Source organism: Rhea pennata, chromosome 12, assembly GCF_028389875.1.
Source record: "Rhea pennata isolate bPtePen1 chromosome 12, bPtePen1.pri, whole genome shotgun sequence".
NCBI classification, from domain to species: Eukaryota; Metazoa; Chordata; class Aves; order Rheiformes; family Rheidae; genus Rhea; species Rhea pennata.
In genome coordinates, this window is record NC_084674.1 from 13406356 (window position 1) to 13422648 (window position 16293).

Below are 16293 nucleotides of genomic sequence, written 5' to 3' on the forward strand. Positions count from 1 at the left end.
AGGCGCTCACTGCAGAAAGAAAAGGCCATACCGTAAAGCTGTAAAAGCAGAAAATAAAGGATAAGTGTATTTATCTGTTAGACTCTCTTAAATCAGCGTCATGACTTCTGCTAGCAGAAACATGCGCGTCTCAAAACACTCCACTACCTCAACTCGTCCTCACAGGCCTCCCCCTGTGCCCGTCCCACACGGCTTTAAGATGGAGGCTCGGAAAAGGAGGACTACAGCTCCCAGCATGCCCCGCGTCGTCGCCCCTCCCCCCAGCGGTGTCTTGATTGGCTGCATAGCCTCTGGGGAGCCAATAACCATCAGAGACCCTCGGCGGGCCGCAGCCCTCCTTGGGGAGTGTAGTCCACTTTGGGGGCAGCGCAGGGCACGATGGGAGTTGTAGGCGCCTCGTCGGCGCGGCCGCGGAGGGCGGCGGTTGCTGGCGGCCGGCGGCGGCGGCGCCTGCGCAGTGGCGGCGGCGGCCGGCGGACGCGGCGCGTGGCAGGAAGCGGAAGGAGGCCGGCGGCGATCGATCCCTGACGTGTCTCTCGGAAGCCGCCGCCGCCGCCGCCTGCTCTTTGCACCCGTCGGGCGGCCGCCATGGGGAGTGAGTATCGGGGCGCCGGGCGGGCCGCGGGGGCTCGGCGGGCCGCGGCTGCCCTTCGCGCCCCCGAGACGGGCCCTCCGTGCGGGCTGCTGGCGGCTCGGGCGGCGGGGAGCCGTCTGCGGGGCCGCGCTGCCTCCCGCGGGGGCCTGGGGGCCCGCGGCAGCCCTGCGCAGGCCGGGCTCCTCTCCCGACTTCTGACCGGGAGGGTCTCCCGGGGGGTTCCCCCCCTCTCACGGTGAAAGACTCTTCTTGTGGCCGGGACAGGCCACAGGTCGGAGCGTGCCCGTTGCCTTGCCGAGGCAGGGAGAGGTGCAGGACGCCAGGTTAAAAACCAGCGCAGTTACCGAGGTGAACCGCGCCTCCGGATCGCGGCGCTTAGAAGCTGGCCAAATGAGTTATCGGTCTGCTCCCTCGAGGAGGAGCCTGATCGTCTCTTGAAAAGCATCTTAGTCAGTGTATACATTATAGTAGACGTAGGAGAGAGTCACAGCTTGATTCAAGTTAAAACCACAAAACAGCGTAACTTTTCTGGTAGCTACTAGTTTGAAATTAAACGAACAACTTCTGTGGTGTTGCCATAAAGTATTACAAAACGGACACTAAGCTTGTTGCCTTCCACAAAGAAGTAGTTTCAGTTCTCTTACACTGAAGGCTTCACCACTCGGATCAGTCCAAAACATGTGTTTGCAGTGTGAGATTTGTAGTGAGAGGTTTAGCGTTAACTTTCTTCCAAATCAGGCCTTTCAGTGTCTGTTCACAGGAGAATATGTGATTCTGTAGAGAGAACCTCCCCTTTTGTATGCTTTTTCTGAGACTGAGGCAACTTTGACTTTTCCTAATAAGCAGGTAAATCCTTTTAACTGGGAGATCATCACATGAAAAGTTTTGTAAAGTAACTTGAATTATTGCTCGTGAACTATATGTAGGAATTCTTCAGCTCTGTGGCCCAAAAGTAACCTCTGAATTAAACAAAAGCAGACTTGGGTATTGTATTTCTTAAATTTCAGATTAGAGAAGAAGCTATTATGAAATAAAAGTTCAATGATGTTGATAAACTCCTACAAAACAGCAGCAGGTTTTTTTTTGTGCTGTTAGCCCTAATCAGTGAGATTAAAAAGATAGTAAATTTTTGTCGGTATCCAATCCATATTATACCTAGTAAGAGGTACTTGGAACAGATAAGAATAAAAAGAGTGCTTTGTTAATGGAGACTTTTAGAATTTAAAGTAGGTGTCCAGGTCCTATTTTCTTTGAGTTTTTCCATATGTTCTTTGTGTATTTACTGTGTCTTTCAACTAATTTTTTTACAGTTAAATTTCTTGAAGTAATCAAGCCCTTCTGTGTTATCTTACCTGAAATCCAAAAGCCAGAACGGAAGGTAATGAAAAGGTTAATTAAATTTCCTTCATAGGACTGTATTTGTGTAACATAATTTGTTTACAGCTTAGTTTGCATTTATGTTTTTTTTCTGTTGGGATAATTTTCAGTATAGGTATGCTTATTTTTGATGGAGTCCTTGTCTAGTATGTCTTGTAGCATGAATATGGTTGTAAAAGGGTATCTTTGTTGGTAAATACTCTTGGACAGGTATGGTTGTGTTTTAGCAGTGAACCATGAGTTGTTGAAAGCAGTAAATATTGGAGTGTGAACTATAGTAGTTTAAAATAGCAACCTGAACATCTTTGCTTCTTAAGTTCTAATCTAAGATTATTTGTTCAAATAAGCCTTGCCTTCCCTTCCCCCCCCCCCAATCAGCAACTGGTTCTCATGAAAATATAAGGGTTATTTCTGTGGAAATACTAGAGTTACTTCTCACTTGTATAAGCTTGTTTATTTGGATTAAAGTTTCAGTAAAACTTGTCATTTTTCCTCAGCTTTATAAAATGTGAAAGGGATGAAAAGTTAGTTATTTTCTTCAATATGTCCTATACTTTGTCCTTTCAGAAGAAAATCAAATGAGCTTAAACTACTATGAAAGTTGACCAGTTATTGTTATCTTGACAGCCTTATTTGCTTTGTTTTTCCCTTAGATTCAGTTTAAAGAAAAAGTATTATGGACAGCTATCACACTCTTCATCTTCTTAGTATGTTGCCAGGTATGTTTCTTTCCCACGTTCTTAAGATGGAATGTTGAAAGATTGTTACAAAGTCTGTACTTTAATCCTGTTTCTCTCTGTTGTTTGAAAATTCAGATTCCCTTGTTTGGCATCATGTCATCAGACTCAGCAGATCCTTTCTACTGGATGAGAGTGATTCTGGCTTCAAATAGAGGTATGGTCAGTAATGTGGAGTGAAATGCTTTGGGCTTGCTCTTATGTTACACTCCATTTTAATGAAACCAAATCAGTAAGGAGAGAAAAAGTTGTTTTATGTATTACATAATGATAAAAAATATGGACATTGAAAAAGGCACAACTTCGTTGGCAAAATGAGTTTATGGCTGGATGTATATAATTATTATATAGGCCAAAAATGAGGATTTTGGAAGAGGAGGTGTAAGGGTTAAGGGAAAGATGATTCCTGATTACTTGTATAGCTGCCATTACAATGTTCTGTATATTTTTCAAGATTTCTGATTCATCTTCAAAGCTATATGCTTCCATTGCAGTTTTCTGGATGACATCTTTGAGTCACAATATCTCATGATAGATTAAAATTCATAATAACTTATATAAATTGTTCAGTTTCTCACTGAGGGTTTTTACTGCAGTTATAAGTTAAGAATTGTGACAGTTACCTGAATAAATATATCTTTTGGGATATCTATCAGTTTGTGCTGTGATGAGATCTATGTATATGCATACAACTTGAAGCAGTCACAAAAACAACTCTTTTCTTCATTTTTAAAATAATGAATAATATGAAGTATGATTGTCAAAGGCATAAAACAATGTAGGAGTTTCTTTTTTATGTGATACAGTTGTTCCAGACAGGAGCAGTCTTTCCTGCAAACAGAGTTCTTAAGGTACTGAGAAGTACTACATTGCTTAGCAGACTGATTTTAAGTAAATTCTATTTTCACTGAAAACCTTTATGGAGATTTGGAGTTTTATATTATCGCCATCACGATACAATGCCTGGAAAGTCCAACTTTGAACTTCAAAGGTGGCTGGAAATATACAGTCTGTTATTTTCTTTCATTGTGCTTCCTGTGTCTGTCAGGTACGTTGATGGAGCTGGGTATTTCACCTATTGTGACTTCTGGCCTCATCATGCAGCTCTTGGCAGGCGCCAAGATAATTGAAGTTGGTGACACCCCAAAGGACAGAGCTCTCTTTAACGGAGCACAGAAATGTGAGTAACAGATGGTATTCGAGACTGAGAAAATGTTTTGGAGTATCTAACCCTAACCACAACAACCATAGACTTACCCTGCAATTAGTCCTGAAGTCAGATGTACAGGTTTCTGTACATGTGAGCATGTGTTCACAATGCGCTAAAAATTTCTGTGTTTAAGCAGTCTTTTACTCACTGCTTTTAGCTCACTAGCTGTTAAGCTTTAGATTGGTTTGTAAAGGAAATGTATCTGTGCAATTGGTCTTGCTGCTGTAATCTCATCAGATAAGCTAAGTGATGTACAAATTATGGAGACCCAACCTTTGAATGGTGTTCGTCAGTCTTAACACAAACAGGTTAATCTTAAGTTTGTTGTAGTTGTTCTTGCCTTGCAGTTACCTAGAATGGTTCTTTTTCAATAATAAGGGATGTATATGCTCACTTGATAAATGCCTTTTAGATAAACTTGAATCTTCTCTAGCTATTTTTTGCTGCTCTGCAACACTTTCTGATCTGTTCATTGAAAAAAAAATCATAAATTGCTACGGTGATATCTTAATTCTGTCGGAGTTTTCAATACTTAAGGCTATCTTTGGTAATCCGAAATACTTGCGTCTGAGTGTATTTTTTTTCTCTTTTTCTATTGGATTTCTTTCTATGTTGAAATGTTTGTGTTACTTATTTCCAGTGCCAGATTTTGGACAACAGATTTAAATTTGCCCTTGAATTTAAGTATCTGGTGACTTATTTTTATAGGAAGTTGGGAAGGAATACAAAAGTGCTTATATATGTCTTGATTTTGTCTGCTGGCATAAATCTGCAAAACAAATACCTTTTTTTTTTTTTTCTACAGTATTTGGAATGATCATTACCATTGGTCAGTCTATTGTCTATGTAATGACTGGAATGTATGGAGACCCATCTGAGATGGGTGCTGGAATCTGCTTACTTATCACAATTCAGGTAATTTCTATTCCCATGTTGTTATCCTTGCTCTGAAGGAGTAAAAAAAGCAGCCTACGGACTGTTGCCTGCCTCGCATGTAGAGAAAAGAACTCAGTGTGCCTGCTTCCTCATTTATAGTCTTTCCTTGTCTTATTAATACAAGCTTTGTAGCAAATCAAAAAGGGATGTGAGTAATGCTGTGATTCTCTTCTGCAGCTTTTCGTTGCTGGATTGATAGTTCTGCTCCTGGATGAGCTCCTACAGAAAGGATATGGTCTTGGTTCTGGCATCTCTCTCTTCATTGCCACCAATATTTGTGAGACTATTGTATGGAAGGCTTTCAGCCCCACCACTGTGAACACAGGACGAGGTAATATGACATGTTCCGTTCCTTTTACTTGCATTAGGATTGAATTATTTTATGGCTTGAAGCATAACAAATCAAGTAGCTTCAAATTCACAGCCTTCATATTCTTTTATAATTCCAGCTCTTTACAGGCTTATGTAGAATGGTATAATGATCGCTTAAAAATAATTATTTCAGTTGCAGAAAGGTCTTTCTTTTTTTCCATGAGAGCAAAAAACTTTTGTTTGTTTGTTTTTGTCAGCATGTTAACTTAAATGTTTCTGGCATCTTAGTTATGTAGATGCCATGCAGTGAATCTTGTTGATGTGGAAAGTGCTCCTATGCAGGCTACAAGTGCAGAGACGGTTTTGTTTTGTGGGGTTTTTTTTGTTAGTATCTCACAAGGTATTTTCTGAACTCTATTTCTTACAGTGTCTTCAGTACAACTTAATAGTGGTAGACTGCTATTATATTAAGGCTGCTGCCTAATTTACTGACAATTTATTTCTTTCTACTCTTTGCATTTCTTGCTCTTTGTCCTGAAGACCTTATTGTCTAAACCTAATAGGGGATTATGTTGTTTTAGGTACTATTAAGTAGAAAACAGAAGGGAGGTTGTTACATTTGCTGCAGTAGAAAATGAGTAATTCCCCAAGAATGATAGCATAAAGCATGTTGTCTCCATCTTTAAAAATTTTTTTTTCTTTCAATGAGTTTGTGAATAACAGTGTTTCTGGATATCAGTGGTCATCTCATTTGATTTTTGGGTTCTGATTAGTTTCTAGGCCACTACAGTGGGATTTCCAAAAATTCCTGGTACTAATGTAACTGATATGGAAGAAGACAGTGGTAAACCTCAGAGCATGTTCACGATGAGAAAGGTTGCAGCAATCGCGTTCTGAATCCTGTATTTCAGAAATATGCCTAATAGGACAAAGCATTGAAGTTTGGAGACACCACAGCACACATAACTTGGGTTGTTCTTTTTTTCCATTCCAAGGTATGGAATTTGAGGGAGCCATCATTGCTCTGTTCCATCTTCTGGCTACTCGTACAGACAAAGTCAGAGCTCTTCGTGAGGCCTTTTACCGTCAGAACCTCCCCAACCTCATGAACCTGATTGCTACCATCTTTGTCTTTGCTATTGTAATCTATTTCCAGGTCAGTTGGTATCAAGACTTGTAAAACTATGTGATAGAATTAAATCTGTATTCTGCTTAACTCTATGGGGGGGTTACATATTTATCATCTAGTGCCTTCAGAAGATTTGCTTTTGGGCCTGCCACATATAGATGTTCATTTAGCACTAGCTTCTCCTAATCAGTTTCCATACTTACTGTAGCCACTCAAAGACTTAAGACCACCATGGGCTCTCTAAAAGAACAGATGAATGTGTATATATACCTTATAATTTATATATATACACCTTATAATCCATATAATATATATATAAATAAAATTATATTAATGCCTTAGCCAAAATACTATGGCTTTTTGCTGGAAAATACCTTAAAACTAATCAAAACAGATTTGATATTCTTCAGCAGCTTGCTGAAATAAACACTAAGAAATTCAGACTTAAAGAATTTAATGTCTCTTTTTCTGGACACTATGCTCAGTCTTCTTACACCTTCAAATTTCTTCTAGTGTCTAGACATTTCATACCTTTTAAATGTGTGAATTTAGACAACCCTTCAGGTTTCCAGGGCCTTGGCAAAACTGTTTAAGTGGATAGTTCCTCTAGGTATTGTATGTGATACTTGCTGGAAGTCATTGCATTTTTTTATTTTATTTTATTTTTATTGTTAAGGCCTTGCACTTGCAATTGACCTGTGGTATATTTTCAGCTCATCAAGATACGATGAGATTTTTTCCTTGGAAAATTTTTCAGGGCTTCAGAGTGGATCTTCCTATCAAATCTGCTCGCTACCGTGGCCAGTACAACACCTACCCTATCAAGCTGTTCTACACTTCCAACATTCCCATTATTCTTCAGTCTGCTCTTGTGTCCAATTTGTATGTCATCTCCCAGATGCTTTCTGCTCGCTTCAGTGGCAACTTACTGGTTAGCCTACTGGGCACGTGGTCTGTGAGTATTTCCTTGTGTCTTTCATACAGCTTTGTAATGGTCATATTAAAATGCTTAGTTGAAGAAATGGTCTCTGTAAACATTGAAGTGCGTTACTGCAGGTGGTCTTGTACATTGAAACTCCTAGATTAGTAATTAGGAGTTATTGCTCAATTTAAACTATGAGTGCTAGTTTAAATTGATAGAATATGAGACTAGTTGTGAAGAGTTTAGATGTTTTGTCTTTGTTTACCTTGGGCTCTTCTCTGCTGACGTGGGTATTTTTGCTTTTTGTTGCTGTATTCCATTTCCACATTGGAAGCTGCTGAAAGCTGAATCTGTGTGTGTATCACTACAGCAGCAGACAGTGTACATAAAGCTGATAGATAAATCTAGACTTAGCTTAATGGCAAAGAAATAGTGAGAAAATTGGTGACCACTTGCTTCCTTTTCTAGGATACGTCATCTGGAGGCCCAGCTCGTGCTTATCCAGTTGGTGGACTTTGCTATTATCTATCGCCTCCAGAGTCCTTTTCTTCAGTGTTAGAAGACCCTGTCCATGCAGTTGTTTATATTGTATTTATGTTGGGATCCTGTGCTTTCTTCTCCAAGACATGGATTGAAGTCTCTGGCTCCTCTGCCAAAGATGTAAGTTTACATATTAAAAAAAAAAAAAAGGTGCGGGGTGAGGAAAATACGTGATAGAAACAGTGTTGTAAGAGAAGTAGGGACTTTTTTCTGAAATGGCTGTTGTGCTGGTAATCTTGTTGTCGTCACTGGTATAAACAGACTTAGCTCTTTCTGATCCAGAGCCATTTAAAAATAAGAACTTTTGTCTTTTTTGGTAAGAGTAGAGATGAAGGATAGAATCAGGGTATTTTTGACCCATTTTCTTTATTCTTTTTTCGTAAGCAACAACAACAAAACTCCAAAAGACATAATTGCTTTCACTGGCATTAGGAAGCTTCTGGCGTTACTGCATGACGTCTGATCAATGTGAGAGAAGACAAATTTACATGAAAGTTGTAAACTTTTTTTTAGTGCCAAATGACAGCTGCATTGTGTGCAAGGCAGATACCTCTTGAGGACTTGCTGGTCCTTACGGTCCCAATGGACATAGGTCTGGTATAAGGAGATCTTTGTTTCTTTTGGGGGAAGGTTAACTAGAAGTTACTTCTCTCTTGAGAGAGCAGATACCAGTGTACCTGTGCCTAGTCACTTAAAACTTTATTGAATATTTATTATTCAGCCAGTGTTTCATTCTGAAATTAGAATTGGAAAACAAGATGGAAAGTAGCTGTCATCATGAAGTTTCTTTTGTATTGTGTGGTTTGGTGTAGAAAATAGTTTGACAAGCCATATGGAATGGTTTTAGTCCATTCTTTAACAAATATGTAATAGCTGTTGCATGGTTACTGTAACAGCATGAGCACTCTTCTTTTGGACTTGCATCTAGTTGCTTTTTGTCAGACGTGGAGGGAGGCACTCGCAGCCATGTATAGCTAGGTTTTCTTTCGATATGAACCAAGAAATGTCTTTTAACCCTTAAATGCACTTTCCTGATGCTGAAGAAAAGGATTTTAAGTTCACATTAAACAATGTAAAAAACCGATAAATCATTGCTTAAATGTTCATAATGTAGTACCAAAATGGTAACTTAGCCATCTGGAAGTGCATGGTTACGCAGTACTTTGGATTCAAAGACAAGCAGCTTAAGAGGTTTCCCTGCTGGAGTTTCAGTACCCCTCAGATGATTATTCAAGTGTTTGCAGGGCTCTGTTGTAACTCTGTACAACTGCAGTAATCCAGTTTTAAAATAATGTTCCAAAAGCACTTTCTTTCTAAGTTGCATTGTTTCTGTGGCTTGATTTATAATGCAGCCCCTCAAATACCTGTTAGCTCAGCTGAACAGGTTTGCTAACATGTACTAAACCCTAACCAGTAGATGGTAGATGACAAAATAGGAATTGGCTTGTGTGTGTGAGAGTCTACCAATTTCCAGACTTTTCTTTTCACAGTAGGACAAGAATTACGTAAAAGCTTTGCATAATTGGCAATGTGGAGAAGTGCCTGTGACTGCAGTCCATCCAGATGTAAAATATTGGATAAAGTCTAATTATTAATATAAGAAAAAGTTTTTACTGAAGTCCCTTGGTTACGTTTTCACATACTACTTGGTTTTATGGCTTTGACAAATGACACTAAGCTTACTTGTTCCATTTCTTGATTCTTGCAGGTTGCGAAACAGCTAAAAGAACAGCAAATGGTAATGCGAGGCCATAGAGAAACCTCCATGGTACATGAACTAAACAGGTGAGCTGCACATTTCACAAGCTGTGCAAAGTGTTACAGGGAAACAGTGCACATCTTGTTTAGACTTCCATTTTTTAGATGCTAAAACGTGGATATTCTTTAAGCTTCTGTATTATATGCATAAGATATAGTATACACTCTCTTGTTAATAGCTGGATTTACACAGTGCAGCCTGCTATTGCCTTACAATTAAGGAATGTACCTTAAGCTCTGGGGCTTTTATTTTCCTCTTGTTTTTGTACTTTTTCACTTTTATACTTATTTTTACAGGATAGTTAATAGTGAAGCTTTAAATATAATTGACTACTTCAAACTGTTGCACAAGTATTTTTACAGTAATTTTTAATATGTTAATATGTCTTAAGAATTCTGTTTGCACACTGATCTTGCTTGAGAGAAAAGAAACAACAACAACAGCCAGCTTCTTAAATCTACTAGATGTAGAGTTAGGCAGGGATTTGTCTCTTTAAGTTTTTTAATTGCAGAGTAGGGCTCATGCAACCTTCATATTATCAAAGAATCACAACTTTAGATTTCATTCATCTGTGAATGACTTGGGGATCTAGAAGCCATGCATCTCATCTTTGTGCTCAGTTTCATGGAAAACAGAAACATTTTCTTTTCTGCAGCTTAGTAGTTTTTCCCTCCAGTCGAGTTGAGTTTTTCTTTCCTTATCTAGTACATTGGCACTGTTATGTTCTTTATCTTGGATTGTTGGACCTAGAATAGAAGAGGGTATTCTGCCATTGACTTTTTTTTTCTGTTCAGCTAATAATTTTAAGATTTTTTTTTCCAACCACTTGACGTTAATTACCTCTATAGTCCTCTTCGTGTTCTCAGTGGGGTTGGCTTTCTATATAAAAACCCAGCTTTTCCAAATTATGAATTTTTCATAGTTCCTGTATACCACCAACCACCACAAATGCACTACTAGTACATTTCTAAAATCCTGAGCAAGGTCTAATGGTGCTTTTTCTATTCTCATTATGTGTTTTACAGGTACATCCCTACAGCTGCTGCCTTTGGTGGTCTCTGTATTGGTGCCCTCTCTGTCTTGGCAGACTTCCTCGGGGCAATTGGGTCTGGAACTGGAATCTTGCTTGCCGTCACCATCATTTATCAGTACTTCGAAATTTTTGTAAAGGAACAGAGTGAAGTTGGAAGTATGGGAGCTCTTCTTTTCTAAATGTAGCTTCTCATGGACCCAGGAAGAGGGGAGGAACATTCTTGAAATATACAGTCAGGTGAAAAAAAGTAAACTTGAGTATGTCATTCTATAGGAACATGTATTTTAATAATGTTTCCAAAGCGCATTCCCTTATGTTCAAACTTTTCTAGCATACTGTTTGCATTTTATAAATTGCTGGGGGAAAAAGTGCAAAAAATTTTTTTGAAGAAAATTGTTTTTTAATTATGTGTTAGGAAAATGAGCTTTCTGAATTGGATTTAGTTCAGTCATTCTTCAGTTTTTGTTTCATCCCCTTTCAAAATGAGTGTACCTGAAGCCTTTGAAGGTTTTAATAAATAGTTATGGGGAAGATTGTTTGTTTGGAAGGGATTTTTTGCATTTAACTTGTGTTTGCAGCTCCTTTGCAGTAGCGGTGAGAAAAATCTCTCCCTCTAATGCTTGAGTTCCATAGTTATGGTTGTAAGCACAATGTTTAATATATTCAGTTTTGTGGGTTTTGTTCGAGTATAGCAGATTTAGGGATGCAATTGTTTCTTTTTACTAAATTATATCTTTAATTCCAAACGTCTTGTCTTATAATTACTAAGCTAAGCCTTTTAAGATGTTGAATATTGGCTTGAGACTGTCGTCAGCTTTCTTTAAAAGTCAGAATGTGTTTTTTTCCCCACCACCCCTGCTCCATAAACAGAAAGCTCAGGTCAATCCAGATTCTGACAGAGTCTGTGCCTAAGAGTTGCAACTCTGAAACTTGGTAATACAGGCAGCTTTGTTTTTGAAAAAGAAAAAAGTAAACAAACAAACAACAACAAAACCCTTTTAATTACAATTTTTGTTGCTGTTAGCCGTAGCACTTCTAGTTCTGATACTAACTGACAGAAATGGATGTTACAGTTGTTTAGATGCAAATCTTGTACCCTTTGCTAAAGCTAAGTTTCTCTGATCAATAATAAATTCTGGACACGTAGCAATGAGAATATTATCTGGCTGGTCATATCTAGTGAATTTTGAGACTGTTGTCACAGAGGAGTACAGAAAGAATGTAGGTACTTGTCTCAGTTTTTTCTCTGTAATTCTAGATATGAGACCCTTGTCAGGTAACTCCTGTTATTGCTCATGTAGAAGACTTTACTGTCTTATAGCCTCATTGACTTGGATGGTGGATATAAAAATAATTTGCGGAAAGGCATCGGGGCTCCTTTTTTTCAGGGTCATGCCCTCAAATCGGAGAAGTTACAGTAAAAGGCTTTAATGGACCAGAATAATCCTTAATTTTCCATTTTAATTTAGATTGTCAATATTAATCAGGTACCTAGGACCAAATGCAAATATTTGTGTATGAGTCTTGTAAATACACTTTTCCTCAATCAGTATTGGACAACGTGGAAACCAGAATGAGAAGTGATAACAGTGGAATGTTTCTCTACACTGCATCAATATGACTTCCTGTGCATTTTTTCACGTTGTGCTGACAAAATATAAATTACTATTTCTGCCTGGATTGATGAGACTTTTTGTTACATTCCCCAAGATGACATCCAGAAGCCCTTGTTAATACACTGACTCAAATACCAAATGCATGAGAATTTTGTGAATCCTGTATGACATGCACCTATCAATAAAAATGAAACTCCTGGGTGAAGATCAGAATTGGAAAAGGAGCACAAGTGCCAGGAGAAAATAGCCATGAAGTGCTTGCTACCAAGTATTCGCTATTACTTCACACTACCTTCTGTAATTTTCCTTTGTCTTTTATAAAATAGCATGCCACAGCACAATTCTGGATGTGAAATCAGAGGCAGTTCAAAAGTGACTTTAAGAGAGGGAAGGACTGTGGCGAGTTTCGTTCATTTGTTTGATTTGGCGGGGGGGTGGATTTCTCCCCCCGCCCCCCCCAGGAAAACAGATCTTTTCAAAATGAAGAGGACTTCACTTCTGAGCGTGCAGTTCCGGCAGGGCTGGAGCTGTACTTGCATTTTTGGTCATATCATCAGTCTGAACAAGTTGCAGTTTAGACCATCGGTTCTTGAGTGTCTCAGCACTTTTTTTATGCATCTGTATTTTTTGCTGTCTAGTGCTGGAATCTGTCGATTATCAAGCAGCTATGTCCTCAAAGCAGGACCTGCTGATCAAGACAGATGTTCACAGTGGATGTTCACAAAAGAAATAATGCCTAAACAATCTGCTTTATAATGAAATAAAGTTCATCTTTGGAACTAAGGCTTGGCTTTCAGTGCTTTGAATATTGTTACAATTCTAACAGTTGTAGAACATTGTTACCAGGCTAAAAGACTGAAAGTTGATCCCTGTTGAAACAGCAGTTTATGAGAATGTCAATATAAAAGAGAGAAAAATTGTGCTTGCTTCAGAGTCTTCTCTCAACAATAGGTTGTTAACATCTTCTGAATTTACCCAGTGCATTTGTATTCCAGAAGAGCCACAATTCAAACAGTGCTGAAGATGTGCAAGTAAATAGTGGAAGAGTAAGGTAACAAAATGTCAGTGTGACAAGAAGAGTGACTGTATAAGTACAGTGCCAGCTGGCAAATTTTTTTTTCTTGGGGGAGTAGCATGATAGTAATAACAAGATATTAAGTACATTAGTAAAACTCGAGGACTGATGATATTCCAACATTATTTCTGCCCTCTGAGTTTTTAAACTTAAGTTGGAGTAAGAAAAAATGATGCCTATTTCCAGAAGCAGATATCTAAAAGCTAATTTCTGAAAATAAAGCTACTGTTTATATGGCCTAGACTTCTGGCATGTATGAAATAATCCTAAATAACTGCTTCATTTCTGTAAGTTGAGACACTTTCTCTGCCCCCACCCCTTGCTGCATTTTTTTTCCTCAAAAAATTTGCATTAGTAATGAAGTGGTTGCTGGAGGGATATTTTGTAATTACTATAGATAGAGGAGTTATCCACAAGACAGTTAAAATATTAAGACCAAGGCAAAGTTTGAGACCCTCTTGCTGTTGATACCATTTCGAGTGAAATTCCATTCATAGCCTGATTTTCTGCACTGTAGCTTTCATGTGAAAGCTGGTTTGCACAGCCCTACTTGCGCTAAATACCTGGAAGTAGATAAAGATTTTAATTTGAAATATTTTAATGTCAATTACATAGACAAAATAGGCTTTATTTTGCTGCAGCCACTTAAACACATGAGCAGTTTTGACAGATACTTTTCTATTTTTAAGCTTAAATTTACTTTTCTCGGTGTGTAGGGAGAGGCACCTCCATTTGGTGGCAGAGCGTATGTGCGTTAGGTTTCCTTGTTTCCTCCCCTGTCCAGCTCTGCCTTTTCAGAATTACAGCTTGGAACCACAATTCTTACGCGACGGGTGGCTGATTTCTCATTGCCACTTAAAGTTCCCTTAGGTTTAGGCCGTAGGAATAACTGAATTGCTCTCCCCATGTTCATGCTATCTCCACATCCATGCAGTGTTGAGAGGGGAAGGTCATACTGTTTGCCAAGCTCCTCAAACGTTTCATGTGGTGGTAGTGGGGTTGTGGTGGTGGTGGGGTGTTTTTTTTTTGTTTGTTCGTTTTTAAGCATTTTCCTTTTGGCTGCAGCAATCAAGACTTGTTTTATTCTGTGAGATGTTTCACAGCTGTATTCCTTTGACTGCTTCTGGGGATAACCTTGTCCCTCTAACTGAGATGATGATCTGTGCAAAAGACTTATCAGTAAGCTTTCAATAACGGAGGAAGCCAAGTGACCTAGTAACTGTTTTTCCGAATTGTTCCCTCTTGCAGCCAGGATTGATAAGCTTTAGGTGGCCTTCAGTTTTATTCCAGCTTTAGGAAGCTGCATGCAGATTTGTGTATGCTGCTGTTTCCCTACCGCCTGCGTGTCACCTAACTGACAGGTCTTCAATCAGCCCTCGCTGCCCGGAATACTAAAACCGTTTCCTGCTGCATCTGTGTGCGCCGACCGAGCAGCCGGGTCCTCCACGGCCGGCGCACGTCTTTGCGCGCGCGCCGCGTGGCTGCAGGCTCTTGTCGCCGATGAAGATGTGCCCCCCAAAAAGGGGAAAAGGGAGGGAGAGGGGTGACATTTCTGAAGCTCTCGCTTCGCCGGGCGCGCGGCTCGGCCGGCCTGCCGGCTCCGCGTCTCCGGCCGTTCCCCCTGCCAGCTTTCCGCCACGCAGCCCCAGCCTTCGCCGCCTTCCCGCCTGGAAAGGCCGCGCTCCGAGCGGCGGCCGGCGGCACCCTCCGAGCCGCAGCGCGGCGGCGCAGGTGCTCGAGCAACGCGGGCTTGTGCGGGGCCCCCGGGCCGGGCCCGCCGCCCGCCTGGTGGCGGTGTGCCCCCGCCGCTCGCGCCCGCCCGCCGGTTTTCCCTTTGCCTAGGATGTGAAAAGTTGCAGACGGGCTCCAGCGCTCTCTACATGCTGCGCTGAGGGGCAGGATGGCAGCCGGTCTGAAACCGACCCCCTCTTCTCGGTGTTTGTAGTGTTTTCCAAGCTGCCGGGTGCCCAGGAGGCGGCTGCTGTTCTGGCCGCTTATCTGCTGAATGCTGCTATGCAATTTAAGCCCAGATTGAGGCAGTCTATGGGACTGGGGAAAAGGCAAGAAAAGAGGCATTTAAAAACAAAATCAATATTCTAAGCTGGAGGCCTAATTAGTCAGCGAGGCTTTAAGCTGCTGTTTCATGACATGAGACTGGATGGAGCTGCTAAAACTGAAACCTTTTTGTGGGCCAGGTCCTCATAATCCTCTGGCTATTGCTAATACGGCGGTAGCCAAACTGGCAGCCGCTGGCAGAGAGGAAATACCTGACAACTGGCACCTCCTTTGGCAGCTGAGCCGAGGCGCTGGAGCCTGAACGAGCACCGACACGATGCACTTTGTCATCGCGCAGCGGGCTGTCAAGGTCAGGCACGAGGTGCCTGCTCTCAGATATTTCTTGCTAGCGAAGACTGAGCCAGTGAATCTTCCAGCAATACCTATTCCTGAGAGCTTAAAATAGAAAGGACAAATAAAACAGCAGGGATACGGTTGGGAGATAAGTTTTTAAAAAGCTGACCTTCAGATATTTTTGTATTGCCTTGGGCAAAATCAGGATCCATGGCATATATATTATCCCCAATTCCCCTTCTATGTAATGAACTTTATTGTAGATTAAATAGCTTTACTTCTTGGCAACAAGAGAACAAGGAATCGTTGCTGTTGCTGAGCTCCAAAGGGCTGCAGAACTGTGCTTAGCGTGCCCAGAGCAAAGCTCACCCTGGCCACACCTGTGGTCATTTATGCAATGATTTGGGATGTTAGTGCTCGGCTGCAGAGCGTGAGTTGTGGGATGTGGTGAGGAATAGCAGTTCCAGGCAGGAACTGTGGGAAGAAGTAACACGAGAGCTGAGGCAGTGGGAAGATGTGTCCTTGTGAAGCCAGTACGCTTTGGTGTGCCTGTGCCTAAATCTGGGTACATCTAAGCATGCTCTTGAGCTCCAGGATTGTGCTGACTACTGACAACAAACTGTGAGTGCATTGAGCTAATGGGGATTTTGATCAAGGTGGTGGATGGACAGCTAGGTACCTTGCCTTTCCCCAGTAGGAGAAA

The 16293-nt window shown here is 40.7% G+C and overlaps 1 protein-coding gene across 1 annotated transcript; it reads left to right on the top strand.

Annotated features, from left to right (window-relative positions):
- The first annotated feature begins 479 nt into the window (after window positions 1–479).
- On the top strand, window positions 480–12945 carry SEC61A1 (SEC61 translocon subunit alpha 1). Its single transcript, XM_062585664.1, has 12 exons — window positions 480–595; window positions 1906–1973; window positions 2626–2691; window positions 2788–2866; window positions 3758–3889; window positions 4725–4834; window positions 5033–5186; window positions 6163–6323; window positions 7054–7251; window positions 7687–7878; window positions 9467–9543; window positions 10543–12945. The coding sequence occupies exons 1-12, from the start codon at window positions 589–591 to the stop codon at window positions 10727–10729; spliced, it is 1431 nt and encodes a 476-aa protein (XP_062441648.1). The 5' UTR covers window positions 480–588; the 3' UTR covers window positions 10730–12945.
- Window positions 12946–16293: the final 3348 nt, after the last annotated feature.